The 15817-nt window shown below is 37.4% G+C and overlaps 2 protein-coding genes across 9 annotated transcripts in view; one reads left to right on the forward strand and one right to left on the reverse strand.

Annotated features, from left to right (window-relative positions):
- Positions 1 to 15817, reverse strand: part of CASK (calcium/calmodulin dependent serine protein kinase) — a 414851-nt gene that overhangs the window by 168054 nt on the left and 230980 nt on the right. For all 8 annotated transcript variants that reach the window (XM_061179474.1, XM_061179472.1, XM_061179470.1 and 5 more), the window contains exon 5: positions 11467 to 11539. In XM_061179474.1, the coding sequence (XP_061035457.1) occupies positions 11467 to 11539 (73 nt within the window). The remainder of the gene's footprint in view (positions 1 to 11466; positions 11540 to 15817) is intronic.
- On the forward strand, positions 205 to 1215 carry GPR82 (G protein-coupled receptor 82). Its single transcript, XM_061179376.1, has one exon. The coding sequence runs from the start codon at positions 205 to 207 to the stop codon at positions 1213 to 1215; it is 1011 nt and encodes a 336-aa protein (XP_061035359.1).

Genomic DNA, 15817 nt, shown 5'->3' on the forward strand with positions numbered 1-15817 from the left:
ATTTCAATTGGACAATCGTGATTAGAAAAGGTGAGAAGGCATCTATACTTTCCCTTTTCATCCAATATATTTATGTTACTATTTTATTTTATCCAATGCTTTATAAAAAAACTATTTAGCTGAAATACCATCTATAATTTTAATACTAAATATCTGCAATTCTGTTCTAGTTCCTGTGGCAAAATTCAAGGAAATCTGATATAAATGAGTAACAACTCAACATGTATTCAACCATCCATGATCTCTTCCATGGCTTTACCGATCATTTATACCTTCCTTTGTATCATTGGTCTCTTTGGAAATTCTCTCTCTCAGTGGGTATTTTTAACAAAAATAGCTAAGAAAACATCAACGCACATCTACCTAGCACATCTTGTGACTGCAAACTTGCTTGTGTGCAGTGCCATGCCTTTCATGGGTATCTATTTCCTGAAAGGTTTTCAATGGGAATATCAATCTGTGCGATGCAGGGTGGTCAATTTTTTGGGAACTCTATCCATGCATGTAAGTATGTTTGTCAGCCTCTTAATTTTAAGTTGGATTGCCATAAGCCGCTATGCTACCTTAATGAAAAAGGATTCCACACAAGAGACCACTTCGTGCTACGAGAAAATATTTTATGGCCAGTTACTGAAAAAATTTCGCCAGCCCAACTTTGCTAGAAAACTATGTGTTTACATATGGGTAGTTGTTCTAGGCATAATTATTCCAATTATCATATACTACTCAGTTGTGGAGGCCACAGAAGGAGAAGAGACCCTGTGCTACAATCAGCAGATGGAACTAGGAGCCATGATCTCTCAGACTGCAGGCCTCATTGGAACCACATTTATTGGATTTTCATTTTTAGTCGTACTAACATCATATTACTCTTTTGTCAACCATCTGAGAAAAATAAGGACCTGTACATCCATTACAGAGAAAGATTTGACTTATAGCTCTGTGAAAAGGCACCTTTTGGTCATCCAGATTCTACTAATAGTTTGCTTCCTTCCATATAGCATTTTTAAACCCATTTTTTTTGTTCTACACCAAGGAGCGGACTGTCAGCAATTGAATTATTTAATTGAGATAAAAAACATCCTCACCTGTCTTGCATCAGCCAGAAGTAGCACAGACCCCATTATATTTCTTTTTTTAGATAAAACATTCAAGAAGACACTATATGATCTCTTTACAAAATCTGAGTCACCACATATACAACCCTCTGGTTGATTTCTGAATGGAAAACAACACCAAACAGAAAAGTGTTCATATGACTCTATTAGGGACCCTAAACTACATGATTAACAGGTCATAGCTTGGTTGATAATAGGCACCAAGAAAATCTCTTTGGCTTTTAAAAATAAACAAACAAACAAGCAAACATAAAACTCACTTTACGGTTCTACTTATAGTGAAAGTTGAGATGGCAGAGAGTTAACAGAGGCAAAAGTCAAGCATATTGAAAGGATTCCACTGCATATGAAAACAACAGACCATTTTTTGTTTAAACTCAACCATGGATGCTTCTATTCAAAACACAATATGTCACAACTATAGGATAAAGAAGCAAATGGTTTATGACTTTTCTACTTTTTAGTAGTTAGAATACAAGGGTCCATCTATGGGTAATGTCTTGTTGGTAGCTTTAAAAATGAGTAAAAGAAAAAAGTGAATAAGAAATTTCCTCATTTAAGTCCTATCTAAATGTATGAATAATGTACTGTAAAAATTCAAGGTTTTATTTTATAAACACATTATTTATTTGGTGTTATCTGGTTCATGATCCTGGGAGAAGCAATATTCATTGATTCCAGTATTTATTAAGTAGATGTTATTTATAAATATGCTTAAATATTTGGATTAGGCTTTGTCAAAATAAAAATGAATATAATGTCATTACATGCTGATCTTCATCACATTTTGTATATTTTCCTCTGTATTCAATATAAATAATGTTATTAATGACAAACAGTACCTAGCATGTAAATATGTTTAATTAATTTCTGTGAAATAAATGAATGAATGATAGGCAGTATAATAGTATCGTCGTTGCAAGACTGGTCTCTGGAGTTAGAGTCCCTAGATTCAATACCAGTTCCACCTCTTATTTAGCTGGACAATCTTAGGCAAATCACCCTCTTTAAGTGTTAAGTTCTTCATTTGTAGAATGAAAAAATACTATGTAATTCATAAGTACTATGATTAAACCAGATGATGTTACTATTATGAGTAGCTATCCTTTACTAAGTACTTGCTGTTGTGCCAGGCACTCTGCTTACATGCTTCACATGTATTATTTTAATCATCACAACCCTAACGTATGCCAATTTACTGATGAAAAAACTGAAGTGCATAGTTAAATAAGTCACTCAAATTTTCTCCAATATCTAAGTAAATATTTAAAGGGTAAGCCTTTCTGAATGGTCATTTCTTTCTTCCATGCAATCTTGTCACAGTAAGACAAATGATGATGGCTATATTCTGTATTATATATATTATAATTTAAAATAAAAAAGAATGTGTGTTTTATCTTCCTAAAGAGATCATAAGCACCTTTGGAGCTTTAGTCTCTTTTCTATTTCTACTCCTATGGTACTTGCATTCTCTCTGCTCAGATAAGAACCAAACACAAACAGCTGAATAAAACTGAAGTTGAATAAACCTTAACTGTAAGCTGTTACTTCGTTAGAGACTGCTTAAAGACTCATTTATTCTCTACATGGTAATTTCTTCAGTGCTCAAAAAGTTTAAAGTTCACATGGCACTTCTCAGCCTTTAATCTCATAGCATGTTTCGTTCTAGAACTTAAAATATAGAAACAATTCACTATACAGATTCCTCAAGAGTCATGCGTTCAAAATCACTAGAGGTTTTTCCAACACATCTGTGCAATTTTCATTAAAAAAGAATAGAAAACAGTAAATATTTTTTCTCCTTTTTTACTTCAATGTCTAACTGAGAAAAGAAAATGTTCAGAGAAACATCAGAAAAAACACATGCTGGCTTCAAATATTTACAGTATACAACTATTCTTTTATAGTAGCAGTCTTATTTCTGTCTGATTATTTTTAATTTGCAGAGACGAAGGAAGACCTGGGAACTCCAGGTGACTCCCTAAGTGCTGGCTGTAAACAGGGATGTCCAATCTAGTAATTTCATAGACATGAGAATCACATAATAACTCAAAGTCGACCAGGAGACTTCCCAAGACATCCAGCTTTCTCCACAGTTACAGCAATACTTTTATTCTTACATAAGTTTTAAAACCAGAACTCATTAGACTAAGAGGAATTGAGAAGATGATCAATAGCTTTCATTTAACATAAGCAGTACTGTATCAAATCTCACTGCACTTAGGAGTTCTAAAGATATATGTAACTTGTAAAAATCAATATTAAAAAAATCACTTTATATCACCACTATTTAAATAAAAGATAAAAGATATTACACCAAAGTAGAGTTTCCTACTTAAAAAGTTTCCTATTTAAAAAAGGCAGGAAAAGAGATATGCAATTTCTCAAGTTACTCATTCTGATAGACAACTTCTGTTTTAATTCTCTGTACTGAGCTTATTAATCACCATGTTTATCTTTACACCATAGATGCTTTCGTGAATAGGTGATTGTAAATTATGTTGAACTTTTTGTGTAATTGAAGTACTGCCTATTTAATGTCATGGCAAATATTTTATATAAGGTATCCCTTTCTAAATTTACCCTAACTTTAAAGTGTGAATTTCAGAAAAACAATGTTTTTAATGTGTCCATGAGTTATAGTCAAACACAATTTCAGAAACCTCAAATTTTGACTTAAAGATCAACAAGATTATATCTTAACAGGCATGATAAATGTTTATTTCCCCCTTTATCCTTTCATACATACACTCCCATCAAGGCAACTTGCAAACTATTAATCAGGAATATGTACCATTAAGACTAGACCAGCAAAATTAAGGATGTACTACTCAACCTGAAAGTGAGTTTCTATTCTGTGAGTAGAAGAGGAAGATGTTGAAGAAGGAAAAAATTTTCCTCTACCCCTGTAGGTTCTCCTGGCTGGTCTAAGAGTTAAATTAACATGAGACAGAATAACAGGAGAAAAAACAAATTAAATTATGTACCTATGGGGGTTCCATAGGAATATGAGGCCCAAGGACAAGCTGGGCAATTGGAACTTATATGCCATCTGAGAGAAGGAGAAGGAGGTAGGGGTTTGGGACTTCAAAGGGGAGGAAGGCAACTCACACGGAGATAGAAAAACAAATGTTTGGTAAACAAGTGCTTGCTACTCCATGCAAAGACAATGGAACACAGAGAGGACTTTGGTGTCCCCAGCCTGCTCAGCTCCCCCACCATACCAGCCCATATTCTTTGCAGACATCTCTGGTGATAGTACTCTTCCTAGACCAGGCCCTTTAAATCCTTTCAGGCGCTTAAGGAGGAGGTAAAAAGAAAGACTTCCTGAATCTTGTTTCTTAAAAACAACCAGCCCCAAATAATCTTCAAGCCAAAGAGATACATTTTGGGGGTGGCAAGTTTTGTTCCCCTACAATGTCAACCCTGTTCTGATTTGGTAAGGACGACTGCAGCCCACCCCTGGCTTTGCAGTCTGCAGGGTGGAAGTTGTTATGAACAAATGTGTGAAGACAGGTTGAAAGGAAATCTTGCTTGGCAAACCACAAAGGGAGCACAGAGGGACACTGGTAATTTGCTAAGCATTTCAATCCCGCAGCCCAATGCCATGAACCTTCTCTGACTGCCCCCAAATTCAAAGTGAGTTGATATCAGTGGCAAGAGTTACTACAGCTAGAAAGGTTTTATACCTGACAGCACAAATGCTCTGGCTGTATCATACATGCTTGCTTCCGTTGGCTAAAAAGGAAAGGAGCAGTGAAAGGATTCACATCTGTTAAGCAAAAGAAACAGTCATTCTTTTCTTTTCAAATCAAGGAGTTGATTTTTTTTGAAGGGGGTGGGTGGAAAAAGAGAAGCAAAATCATCTTAAATTTATCTTGTATTTCTAAGTATTAAAACCCCACTTTCAAGCTGAACATGTACATTATGCTCACAACAACCTTACGAAAGTAACGCAGAAGGTAAGCCTGGGTGCTTATTATAATAAAGAATAGAATAAGTAAGTTTTCATTTTAAGGAGAATTTCAATATTTTATATAAACATGAGGGACTTTTGGGAGTTGTGGTAAGAGATGTAAAAGAAATGTCAAGAGCAATAGAGGAAGAAATACCGTAAGAAATCCACAATGCTATGGCAACTAGCGTGATCTGATGAACACCCATTTATAGTGAAGTCTGGCCTTAAGCTGGTGAAAGGAGAACTGATACCATAAGGGGACCAGAGAGCAGCCAGGCGTGTTCACGGGTTAGCGAGGAAAACCATTTAAAGGAAGCACACACAGAAATGCTTGGGCGGAGGCTCCTGGCTGAGCGGCTGTGAGACTGGGGTTTTGCAGTTCTGAGAACTAAAAACGGAGCCCCCAGACCTCCTGGGCACAGGCCCTATTCAGAATAGAAAGTGATTGTGTGTACAGCAGTTTGCTTTCAAAGAAGCTGCTTAACTTCAACTTCGTTTATTAAAACAGTACATCAGTAGGTCAGAGCCACAGAAAGGTCTACGGCTTGCTTGTCTCTCCACGCCCAGGCGATGCTTTGTGGGGCTGTCTCTGGGAGTCAGGAGAGACAAGAAAATTTCAACTTTCACTGCTTAACAGAGCAAATGAAGGCAGGCAAGGAGCCAGGAGTTGCATTTACCTTGAAAACTGTTCTATTTCTTTCTAAAGTACTTTTAATTTAGGGGTGAGAGGAAGAAAACACTGAAACATAATGAAAGTTACCACATCCTTTCATAAGAAAAAAAGGAATAAAATACATGCCTTAATTAATGCCTGTAGGGAGTCAAAACATGAGAAATATGCCATTATGACAGTGGGTCTCAACTGGGGGTGACTTTTGTGCCCCAGGGGACATTTGGCAATGTCTGGAGACATTTTTGAGTGTCACAACTGGGGGGAAATGCTACTGGCATGTAGTGGGTAGAGGCTGGGTAGAGGCAACAACACACAGGACAGCCTCCCACAACAAAGTGCCTGGCCCCAAATGCACATGGCTGTTGGGAGATGCTGTACTACGATGACACACCTTCCCAAATTTCAAAGGATTATATAGTTATTTTTTACACAATTTCATGTGAAACTGCTTCTCGAAAGCGAGCAGTTTCCACTACAGGTCACATGGCACCATATACTCAAATCTAACCTGACATAACCAAACATTTTTAGACTCAGGTATTATGATTTCAAAAAGAAATGTGTACCAAGTAAAGAAAAAAGTATTATTAATATAATGTTAGGACCTTTGGGAAACCCAATGCTTTTGGATCAATATCAAGAACTTGGGGTTGGGGGGGGAGGTGAAGGAGGGAGGGAAGGAGAGAGAGAGAGAACCAGAACCAGGGAGAAAATGAGAATATTCTTGGCTAGCTGAAACAGATGATTAAATAATCTAAATATTTCTCAAAGGAATGGAACGCTGCAATGGTCTTCTATTTTCTTTACTAAGTATAAGGGAAGAAAATTTTGACAAAAACTACAGAAACCAAAATCTACATACAGAAGAAATCTATTCAGACAAGTCACTGAATATACAATACCTGAATGTGAAGAAAAGCTACTAGGCTGCAAAATTAGTTGTTATTAACAAAATCAGTAACAACACATCAAGTGAAATTTTCAATTATTAGCCATGTGAAATGTATTGTTATTAAAGATCACTACATTGGAAAACCCCTATAATAAGGCCCTGAACGAAACTACTTTGGGTTACCTAAATTACTGAGATTATATTAGCAAATCCTGTTGACACAACCTTCAAATATATCTGGAAATCTACTTTTTTACCACCTCCTTGCTACCACTCTGGCCCTGCCAGGCAGGACCATCTCCTGTTTCCCAAGTTCCACCCTTGAGCCCCTATTCAATGTATCACCAACAGAGCAACGTAGTCCTGTTACCGTGGAGAGTCAGATCATAGTTCATCTTCGTTCAGAACTCTCTGGTGAATCCTCATTTCTGTCAGAGTAAAAGTCAAAGTCCCTCCCCTCCTTTCCTCTCTAACCTCATCTACTATCCACTCTCCCCTTTGCTCACTGCGCCTCAGCCATACTGGCCTCCTTGCTCTTGCTCAAAAGGGCACTTATGCTCCTGCCTTAGTGCCTTTACACTGGCTGTTCTTTTACCCAGAACCCTCCTCCTTCGATGTCAGTTAGTGCACTCTCTCTCTCTCCTTCGAGTCCTTGCCAGAGGTCAGGTTCTCAATGTGGCCTGCTTGATCACCCTATTTAGAATTGCAACCCCTTCTCCAGCGGTCCCTACCTACCCTCTTGGCTGCTCTCTTTTTTTCTGTAGTCCTTTTCACCTTCTAACCTACTATACAGTTGACTGACTTATGCTCAGTGATCAGTGTCTGTCTCCCTGAACTAGAAAGTCAGCTCCACAGGGGCAGTGATTTGTCTGTTTTGTTCATTGATGTAGCTCCGGTTCCTAGAATAGTGCCTGACACATAGTAGGCACTCGATACATATTTTTGGATGCATGTCTTAAGAAAAATACACCCAAGTTCAAATTTACCAATTAGCTAAATGTGAGTATTACATTTACCCATGCGAAATGGATAGATTTCAGGTACTGAAATATAAAGAATATCAACAATAATGTGTGCTCTGTGTTGAGAGTCTGCTTCCCAACTCAACAATGGTGCCTTTTCTGGTGGTTTCTCCTTATTAACTTGCAGTTTCAGAATCACTTCTCTCTTCCCTTCCTTAGAATGTTTCTGGATGCTTCCTCAAAATTATTTGGCATGTGCCTTAGACACAGTAAACAAATTTATTAAAATCCAATACAAAACTAACTTTGAGCCTTTGCACACACTATCCTGTTGCTTGAAACGTCCTCTCATCCCTGTGTAACTCCCCCATGACTCAAGACTAGGCTCAAATGTAACTTCCTCCATGAAGTTTCTCTGACTCTGTCTTTTAATTATATTTCCCATCCCGTACCTTGGACGATAATTATTTGTTTTGTCTATCTGTGAAGATGGCCACAAACAAGTTCTCCTATTCTTGTGCACATAGGTTGCTCCTCCAACTAAAAGGTGCAACCTATTTTTCCTCCTCTTGAATCCAGGCTACTCTTGTGACATTTTGACTAACAGAACGCAGAGGACAGGACACAGTGCCAATTCCAGGTCGAGGCTTCAAGAGGCCTGGTAACTTCCATTTTTGCTCCTTTGGCGCCATGAGACACTGTCCTGCTAGAAAAGTGGGCCATGAAAGGGGGAGAAAGACAAAGAAAGAGAGAAATGTTCTGAATGAGAGACTATGAAGAGGGCCCAGCCAGCTTCCAGCTGTTCTATTCACTTCTGCTGAGATGCCAGAAAAGTGAGTGAAGCCTTTGTGGATACTAACCATGCCGCCTTAGCCAACAGCCTGTGAAACAGAATCAGGCAGTCCCCATCAAGCTCTGCTCAACTGCAGAACTGAGAGCAAATAAATGGCGATTGTCGTTGCAAGTCACTGTGTGTTATTCCGTAGAAGCTGGTAACAGATACACTATCTCATCTCTCTCCTGAGACCATAATAATGCCTTTAGGGCTCCACGCAGAGTATACTGCATTAAGTAGGCACTCGGATATTTGTTGAATAAATCAATCAGAATGTAAGTTAGAAGGTGAAGCACAGCATTCAAACATAACTACTTTGGGATTTTATTTGGTTTTGGATTGTCATTATATCAAATACCATGGCTAATCAAAAAGCTGACTATATTATTGAAAGTATTACAGTAATGTTGTCAATCATTTATCATATGATATTGCTATAATTACCTTTCAAGAACAGAATTCAAACTAAAATTGCTTCTTACAACTTAATAACAAAAAACCCAAACAATCTGATTAAAAAATGGGCAGAGGATCTGAATAGACATTTTTCCAAAGACAGACAGATGGTACATGTACATGAAAAGATGTTCAACATCACTAATCATCAGGGAAATGCAAATCAAAACCACAATGAGATATCACCTCGTACCCGTTAGAATGGCTATCATCAAAAAGATAAGAAATAGCAAGTGTTGGTGAGGATGTAGGAAAAAAGGGAACCCTCATATACCGTTGGTGGAAATGTAAATTGGTGTGGCCACTCTGGAAAACAGTATGGAGGTTCCTCAAAAAAACTAAAAACAGAACTACCATATGATCGAGCAGTTCTACTCCTGAGTAATTATCTGAATAAAACAAAAACACTAACTTGAAAACGCTAAAAGAAAACACACTATGTGCACCCCCCACATCACTGCAGCATTATTTACAATAGCCAAGATATGGAAACAACCTAAGTGTCCGTTGATGGATGAATGAACAAAGAAGATGTAGTGTGTATACACACACACACACACACACACACACACACATATATACATATACACATACATACACAGTGGAATACTACTCAGTCATAAAAACGAACAAACTCTTGCCATTGTGACAATGTGGATGGACCTTGAGGGTATTATGTTAAGTGAATAAGTCAGATACAGACAGACAAATACCCTATGATTTCACTTACACGCTGAATCTAAAAATCAGAACAAATGAACAAACAAAACAAAACTCACAGACAGAGAGACCAGAATGGTGGTTGCCAGAGGGGAAGGGGGTTGGGTGGACAAAATGGGTGAAGCGGGTAAGAGGTACAGACTTCCAGCCATAAAATAAATAAGTCAGGGGGATGTAATGTACAGCCTGGTGACTAGTCAATAATATTATATTGCACATTTTGTAACTTTGTATGGTGACAGAGAGTAACTAGACTTACTGTGGTGATCATTTAACAGTATACACATATATCAAGTCATTATGCTGTATACCTGAAACTAATATAATGTTAAACGCTAATTATATCTCAATTTTAAAAAATTGCCTCTTGAGCAAAAGTGTTTTTAACACAATGCTACTCTATGAACTAAGAATCTGTTTTACACATTTTAAGTTTTCAAATTGTCTTTTTTTTTTTGGCCACGCCGGACGACACGTGGGATCCCAGTTTCCCAACCAGGGATCAAACCCGCGCCCTCTGCAGTGGAAGCACGGAGTCTCAAACACTGGACCACGAGGGAAGTCCCTCAAATCATCATTTTTGTCATTATATATAAGGAGATATACTTCACTCTGTATACATGCATTTTCTTACATTAATTAAATGCAAAAGAATGACACAGCACGTTGCAATCATTGACCATTCCCTCCCCCCTTTATCTTTCTACACTTCTTATTCTCTTTGTTTGCATAACTGAAGAATACTTCCTTATAAAAGTGCTATGTATCCACTGGGTTGTTTAATGTTGAGTGGCGATAATAATATCATTTTCCTATCACCACATTTGAAAAGAATAAGACATTTTACAACCAATTTACACTAATGTGTATTCTGTGCATTTCTCCAATTATTTTTCATTGCTATTATAATATTCCACCAGATTGATCTGGAATTGCTCATGCTTTCCCTCAGCTTTTAACCACAAGAATTTCAGTTAAAATTTCCCAAACGTTATAGAAAATTTAACTAAATTCTACTTAATTTTCTTAACCATTAAAATACATTAAAGAAGCCAGGCCTTTGATAATACATCCTGAGGGAAGGAGAGCGCCATATCTGTGGATGCTGAGGGTTAGAGAGAGGCCAGTGACAAAACAGGAGCACGTGAAAGTAGACAACAGGGCCAGAGAGACCACAGGGGCTCTTAGTGACTCGAGGCCTTGAAAGGGGGTAGGCATCAGGAGGAAGGCCCATGGCTTCCTTTCTTGCATGCCTCCATGTCCTGCCTGACACCTTATAAGCCAGGGACTGACAGTTCTCATAAACTTGATACTGGGATTAAACAGGCACAAAGATTGAATAATGGTAATATTCATATTCCTAAGGGTACAAACTATATTGCATTTATAATTACGATTTCAGACTATTTTTAAAAACTCTCTGCAAAGAAAATAAAATGCTGACTATCCTACATTGCAACATTAAGAAAATGTAAGTGTGTGATGAACTTTTACTATATAAACCAAATTCTAATTTCTCCCCAATTAACTTAGTATAGGATATTGTTTGGTTCTTCCTATTTGTTGGATTTTCACACTTCTCTCTTACACACATAATGGCAAAGGAGGAATAACAGAATTTTAGAATGCGTGTACATTTTAATAAAAATAAGGAAATTAAAATGATAAAAAAGTGTTCCTATTAAGAACTAGTACAACTCTCCAAATATAAACCAGTTAAACAAATTTTTATCTGTAAGTAAAATTAACTTTAAGATACTCTTTATAAGACATTAAAGAAAAATTTCTGATTCTTATCATTGCTATAAGTTTCTATTCACAAATATTAAAGTTAGTGATAAAAATGACTTACCTTCACATCCCTGTGAATTATGTTGTTATCATGACAATAGCGTAGAGCTTCCAGTATCTGTCTCATGTAATGACTGTAGAAAAACAAAAGAAATCTAAAACTGTAAAAAAAAAACCTTATATTTTTAAAACTTAATGTACAGTGTCCCTAGTTTGTAACTCCCACCTTCATACTCACTGCCCACGGACACTTTTCATTTGAGTAGACAAGATTGGTGGAATGTGCAGCTTAGTAATGAAAAAGTTGCTAGATGCATAAGTTTATGAGCTTTATGAAGAATTAATGTGGTCTGTATTTTCTGAGATATCTAAGTCAAAGGAATTTCACACAGTTCATAAGTAAAATAGCTCTGCAAACTAAAAATTCAAGCTTAAAACATGAAAAAAAAAGTTTTCTGACACTCAGTTAATTCTACTTAGTTACACTGGATTGCTATTAAGTGACCAGTGCTCAGAGGTACACCAAGGATTCTGACTAAAGGGGTGGGAACCTTTTATCTGCCAGCAGAGGCTGGCTCTCTGTCTTATTTCCATTTAGCTCTAAGGACAAACAAGAAAGAAGAACCCTCTTATGCCTCTACAATTTCTTTTTGCAACATAATCAAGTTTTAGTTGGGGCATCCTTGAACAAAGCAGAGTTCCTTCTGGGCCTAAGTCCTAGGAAGTCAAATTCCTCACAAGGTCAGCAGGGTCCACAGAGGCTCCGCACTGGGTCCAGGTGAAGAACAGAGGAGGAGCGAGCATTTTAAAGAACAGTCCTTAAAAATGGTAACAGGGTCAACTAGCCACAGGGTGTGACAAGAGCAGTTCATTCAGTATTACTTCAGAACTTACTTCGATTTCCTTCCCTCCATTCTGAAGTTCTTCTGTAATCCCACTGTTTCTTCTTTGAGGGTCTTTTTCATCTTCTCTTCCTCTGAATTTTATTCCCTTCATATCTGTCGTTTTCCCCCTACTATCCCTCTTCCTTTCTCACTTTCCCCTTTTCCTTCCCAACTAGCCATGACACAGAAATGCAATATACTTAACATTAATTATTGGTTAGTATTTATTGCATTTTGTTTTTTTCTATTCAGATCTTTTATTCCCCACACTTTAAAATAAAAACTAAATAATTTAATGGTACTTACAAATGACCTTGTGTGCGTGCTTGTGACTCAAGACCAAAAAAAATTTTCTCCACTCCTGCTTTAAAATTAAAAGACATTTCCATTGAGTTCCCTCTTTGGTATGCTACTATCTAGCCAAACTCACATCAATGTCCCTCTAATTAGCATATGCATTATTTCATGTATTAGAATTGATCAGAAGGTTCTAGTTTAAAAATGAAAGGCAGGGGAAAAAAAGACCCAGGCTTTGTTCCTGTACTTATCATTGTCTCCTCACAACTGGGCTCTAAGCAGAAGGAGCCAGGCTCCTACAGTTGTGATGTTCAATTTTTCTTACTTTGCAAATGCACACATGGCGGGTCATGGTCACATGCTCTTTGCCTGGGCCAGTGCAGTTGAAATTAAGTTTCTGTTTAAGTTGGGGGTTCTTAACTTGGTGTTGTTGTCCTTTTCTGGTTCAAATCATGCTTTGGAGGATCTGTGACCCCCCGAAATGGCAGAGATAACAAGTGTGAAAAACTCTAGTTTCTAAAAACTCTAAAGCATGCTACAAAGGTTAAGTCTATTATTATCAAATTTAGTCAAGATTTAGGAACAGCCTATTTGTGCATCTAGGTGTGAACATTGGAATAGTAGGTAAGTTTAAGTTAGGTAATATGGACCTAGCTTATACCTAACAGCATGACTACTTTGGATACTTAGCACTAGGACAGCCACTTCTATCCTTAGCCTGAAGAAAATTCTAAAAATAAAAATTCTTATCTCAAAGTTTTATTTAAAAAGAAAAAACCTCAATGAATGAGCATTTTTAAATCTGAATACTCAATTATTTAACCCAAATATACATACATATTAGAATCTCTGTGGGGGCAGGGTAGAACTTTTTTCCCCCAAATATAACATATTTAAACTGATCTTTCTCCACCCTCCCAGTCATGACCCTTGGGAGGCTGTGCATGTGAATAGTGTGCAAGCAGACTACAGAACCAAAATCCACCCATATACATTCTAGAGAGTTGCTGACTAAACTTTAATCAAAAAGCTTCATTTCATGAAGCATCATGGTGGCCTATACTTTCAGAGAAACTCATCAATATCTATGTTTGTCTCCATCCCTAAGGATCAGGAATGATGATAACTCTGTGGAAAGAAAAGAGCTGGCCAGCAATCCTCTCACTTCCTTTGGAAGGAGGTATTTTGGGGGTGGAAGAAAAGAAGGGAGGTGACTCAGTCTACTCTCTTTGGCAACTCTGGGTAAAAAGACTACACTTAAAAAAGCTCTTTGCTAGGCTGAAGAAAGCTTATCTCTGGAATTCCCTTAACAGAATGTTCTTGGCTAAGGACTACCTATGATAAACAGAACCCAGGATCTCTGAGGCATGAATGGCTTCCTGGAAGATGTCATGTAAGCTATACAACTCTCCAAGATACACAATGGAGATGTTTCATAATTTAAATGCTCCCCTCTGTGTGTGGAATCTCACAAACCTCATGTAGAGACCTCATCTATTCTGGGCCAGAGGTGCATTTCTGATGCAGGAAGGAATGAAGTGAGGAGCTGCCCTTAAAAGGCCCAGATCTCTGTCTGCTTCAGCTGAGCCTTTTGATTGCTTGTATCCTTATAATTGTTTAGTAAAGCCTGGTGCTAGGGAAGAATATCTCTCTGATTTGTGAGAGTTTGATTTGATAATCTGATCCTATATGTTAGCCTGCTCCGCAACTCACCACCTCTGAAAGAACAGAGGTAATCACTAATTGGGTTGTAAGGACTGAACGCAGTTTTCTTTCATGTCATGCTTTGCTGCTCCTCTTGACGCTCAGCCAGTTGGAGAAAAACAACATTATCGATATGATTACTTGGTGTCTCAGAGTCTTCTTGCAATTGGTCTCACTAGAATAACTAATGCAAGCTGAATTTTCCAACAACAAATCACAGAATCAGAGAGGAGGAAGGTAGAAGTCATCTGGTTGAACGCTCTAAACCAAAGGAAGGATTTACGTGCCCTTGTTACATGGTCATTGGTACTCTGCAATAGGGGACATACATAATCATACTTTCTGAGGCCGCTCCCTTTTGTCATTTTTAGGAAGGGTTTTTAATAAATTGTGCCAAACCCCTCTCTATGCAGTGTCACTTACTGATCCCAATACTACTCTTTTCTGGTCCATTCTGGAAAGTTCCTTTCATAAAATCACCATTTTAGTAGCAATATAGGTAGATCTTAAAATCAACAGGCTTGATTGATATACAATCATCTTGATATATATAAACATCTAACTTTTCTATAAATCTCAAGATTGGGAGAGAACTCAAGTCATTTCACTGTATGACATCACCTCTAAAACACTACTATTCTCCCTATCCTAACACCTAGTCCAGTGGCAGAGACAGGCTCAAAGTTAAGGAAAAGTGATAGGGATGAGTAGGGAACAGAGTAAAAGTGGTACTGGTTTAACATCAACTCTGACAGCCTATATGCCAGGGACCCCAGTGTTTTTGTGGTTCCAAAAGGAAAAAGTCATCTTCCTCCATCAAGCTTCACTGTTTTATAAAATCAACATCTAGAATTTTTAGTTTTCCCTATTTGATGCTGCTGTTGAAAGATCTCAATATGGGAAAATACAAAACTCAAATTCTTAAAGAAATAAATATGGACAATGATATGCAAAGGTCTGAGAGTTTCATTTAGTAGGAGAAAGTGGTTTACCACTGTGCCATAAGAAAAATCAAGACAGCATTGACTACCTTTGGTATTAAAGAATGCTTTTTAATTCTGAAACACAATACAAAGTAAAAATTTTAAACTGTGATAAGAATTCAAAACAAGAGTAAAATGGGATTTAAAAAAAAAAAGAAAACCCTAGAATATGCTTTAATGAACACAGCACAAAAGAAAAAAGGATATTTAGCCTCAGTTCTACCATGAATACATCAGGAGTTAAAAGAAGGAATTAAAGTTAGTATATATAAACTCTCATTTGCTTCTTCTCCCTAGCTCCAGGAGTACAAAACAGCAGCTACCTAAAATTGAGTATATTCTTTATCTTGTGTTATAGCTATGGCTGCTCCATCTCCTGAGACTGGGGACCTTGCTCCTCAGTCAGGAGAAGGCAGGGCAAAGAATTTGAAGAAAGTCAAGCCATTCTAAGCTTAAAGTCGCATGAGGTAGTCTCTAAGCTGTTTTCAGCCATATCTGTCCATTGTGCCATAATTATAAAAAGAATGATAGGAGGGAGAAAGTT

This window comes from Eubalaena glacialis, chromosome X, assembly GCF_028564815.1.
Source record: "Eubalaena glacialis isolate mEubGla1 chromosome X, mEubGla1.1.hap2.+ XY, whole genome shotgun sequence".
In the NCBI taxonomy this organism is placed as follows: domain Eukaryota; kingdom Metazoa; phylum Chordata; class Mammalia; order Artiodactyla; family Balaenidae; genus Eubalaena; species Eubalaena glacialis.

What these genes read in the sequence shown, in the direction of transcription:
- GPR82 (XM_061179376.1), top strand. Translation starts at nt 205, where the DNA reads ATGAGTAACAACTCAACATGTATTCAACCATCCATGATCTCTTCCATG.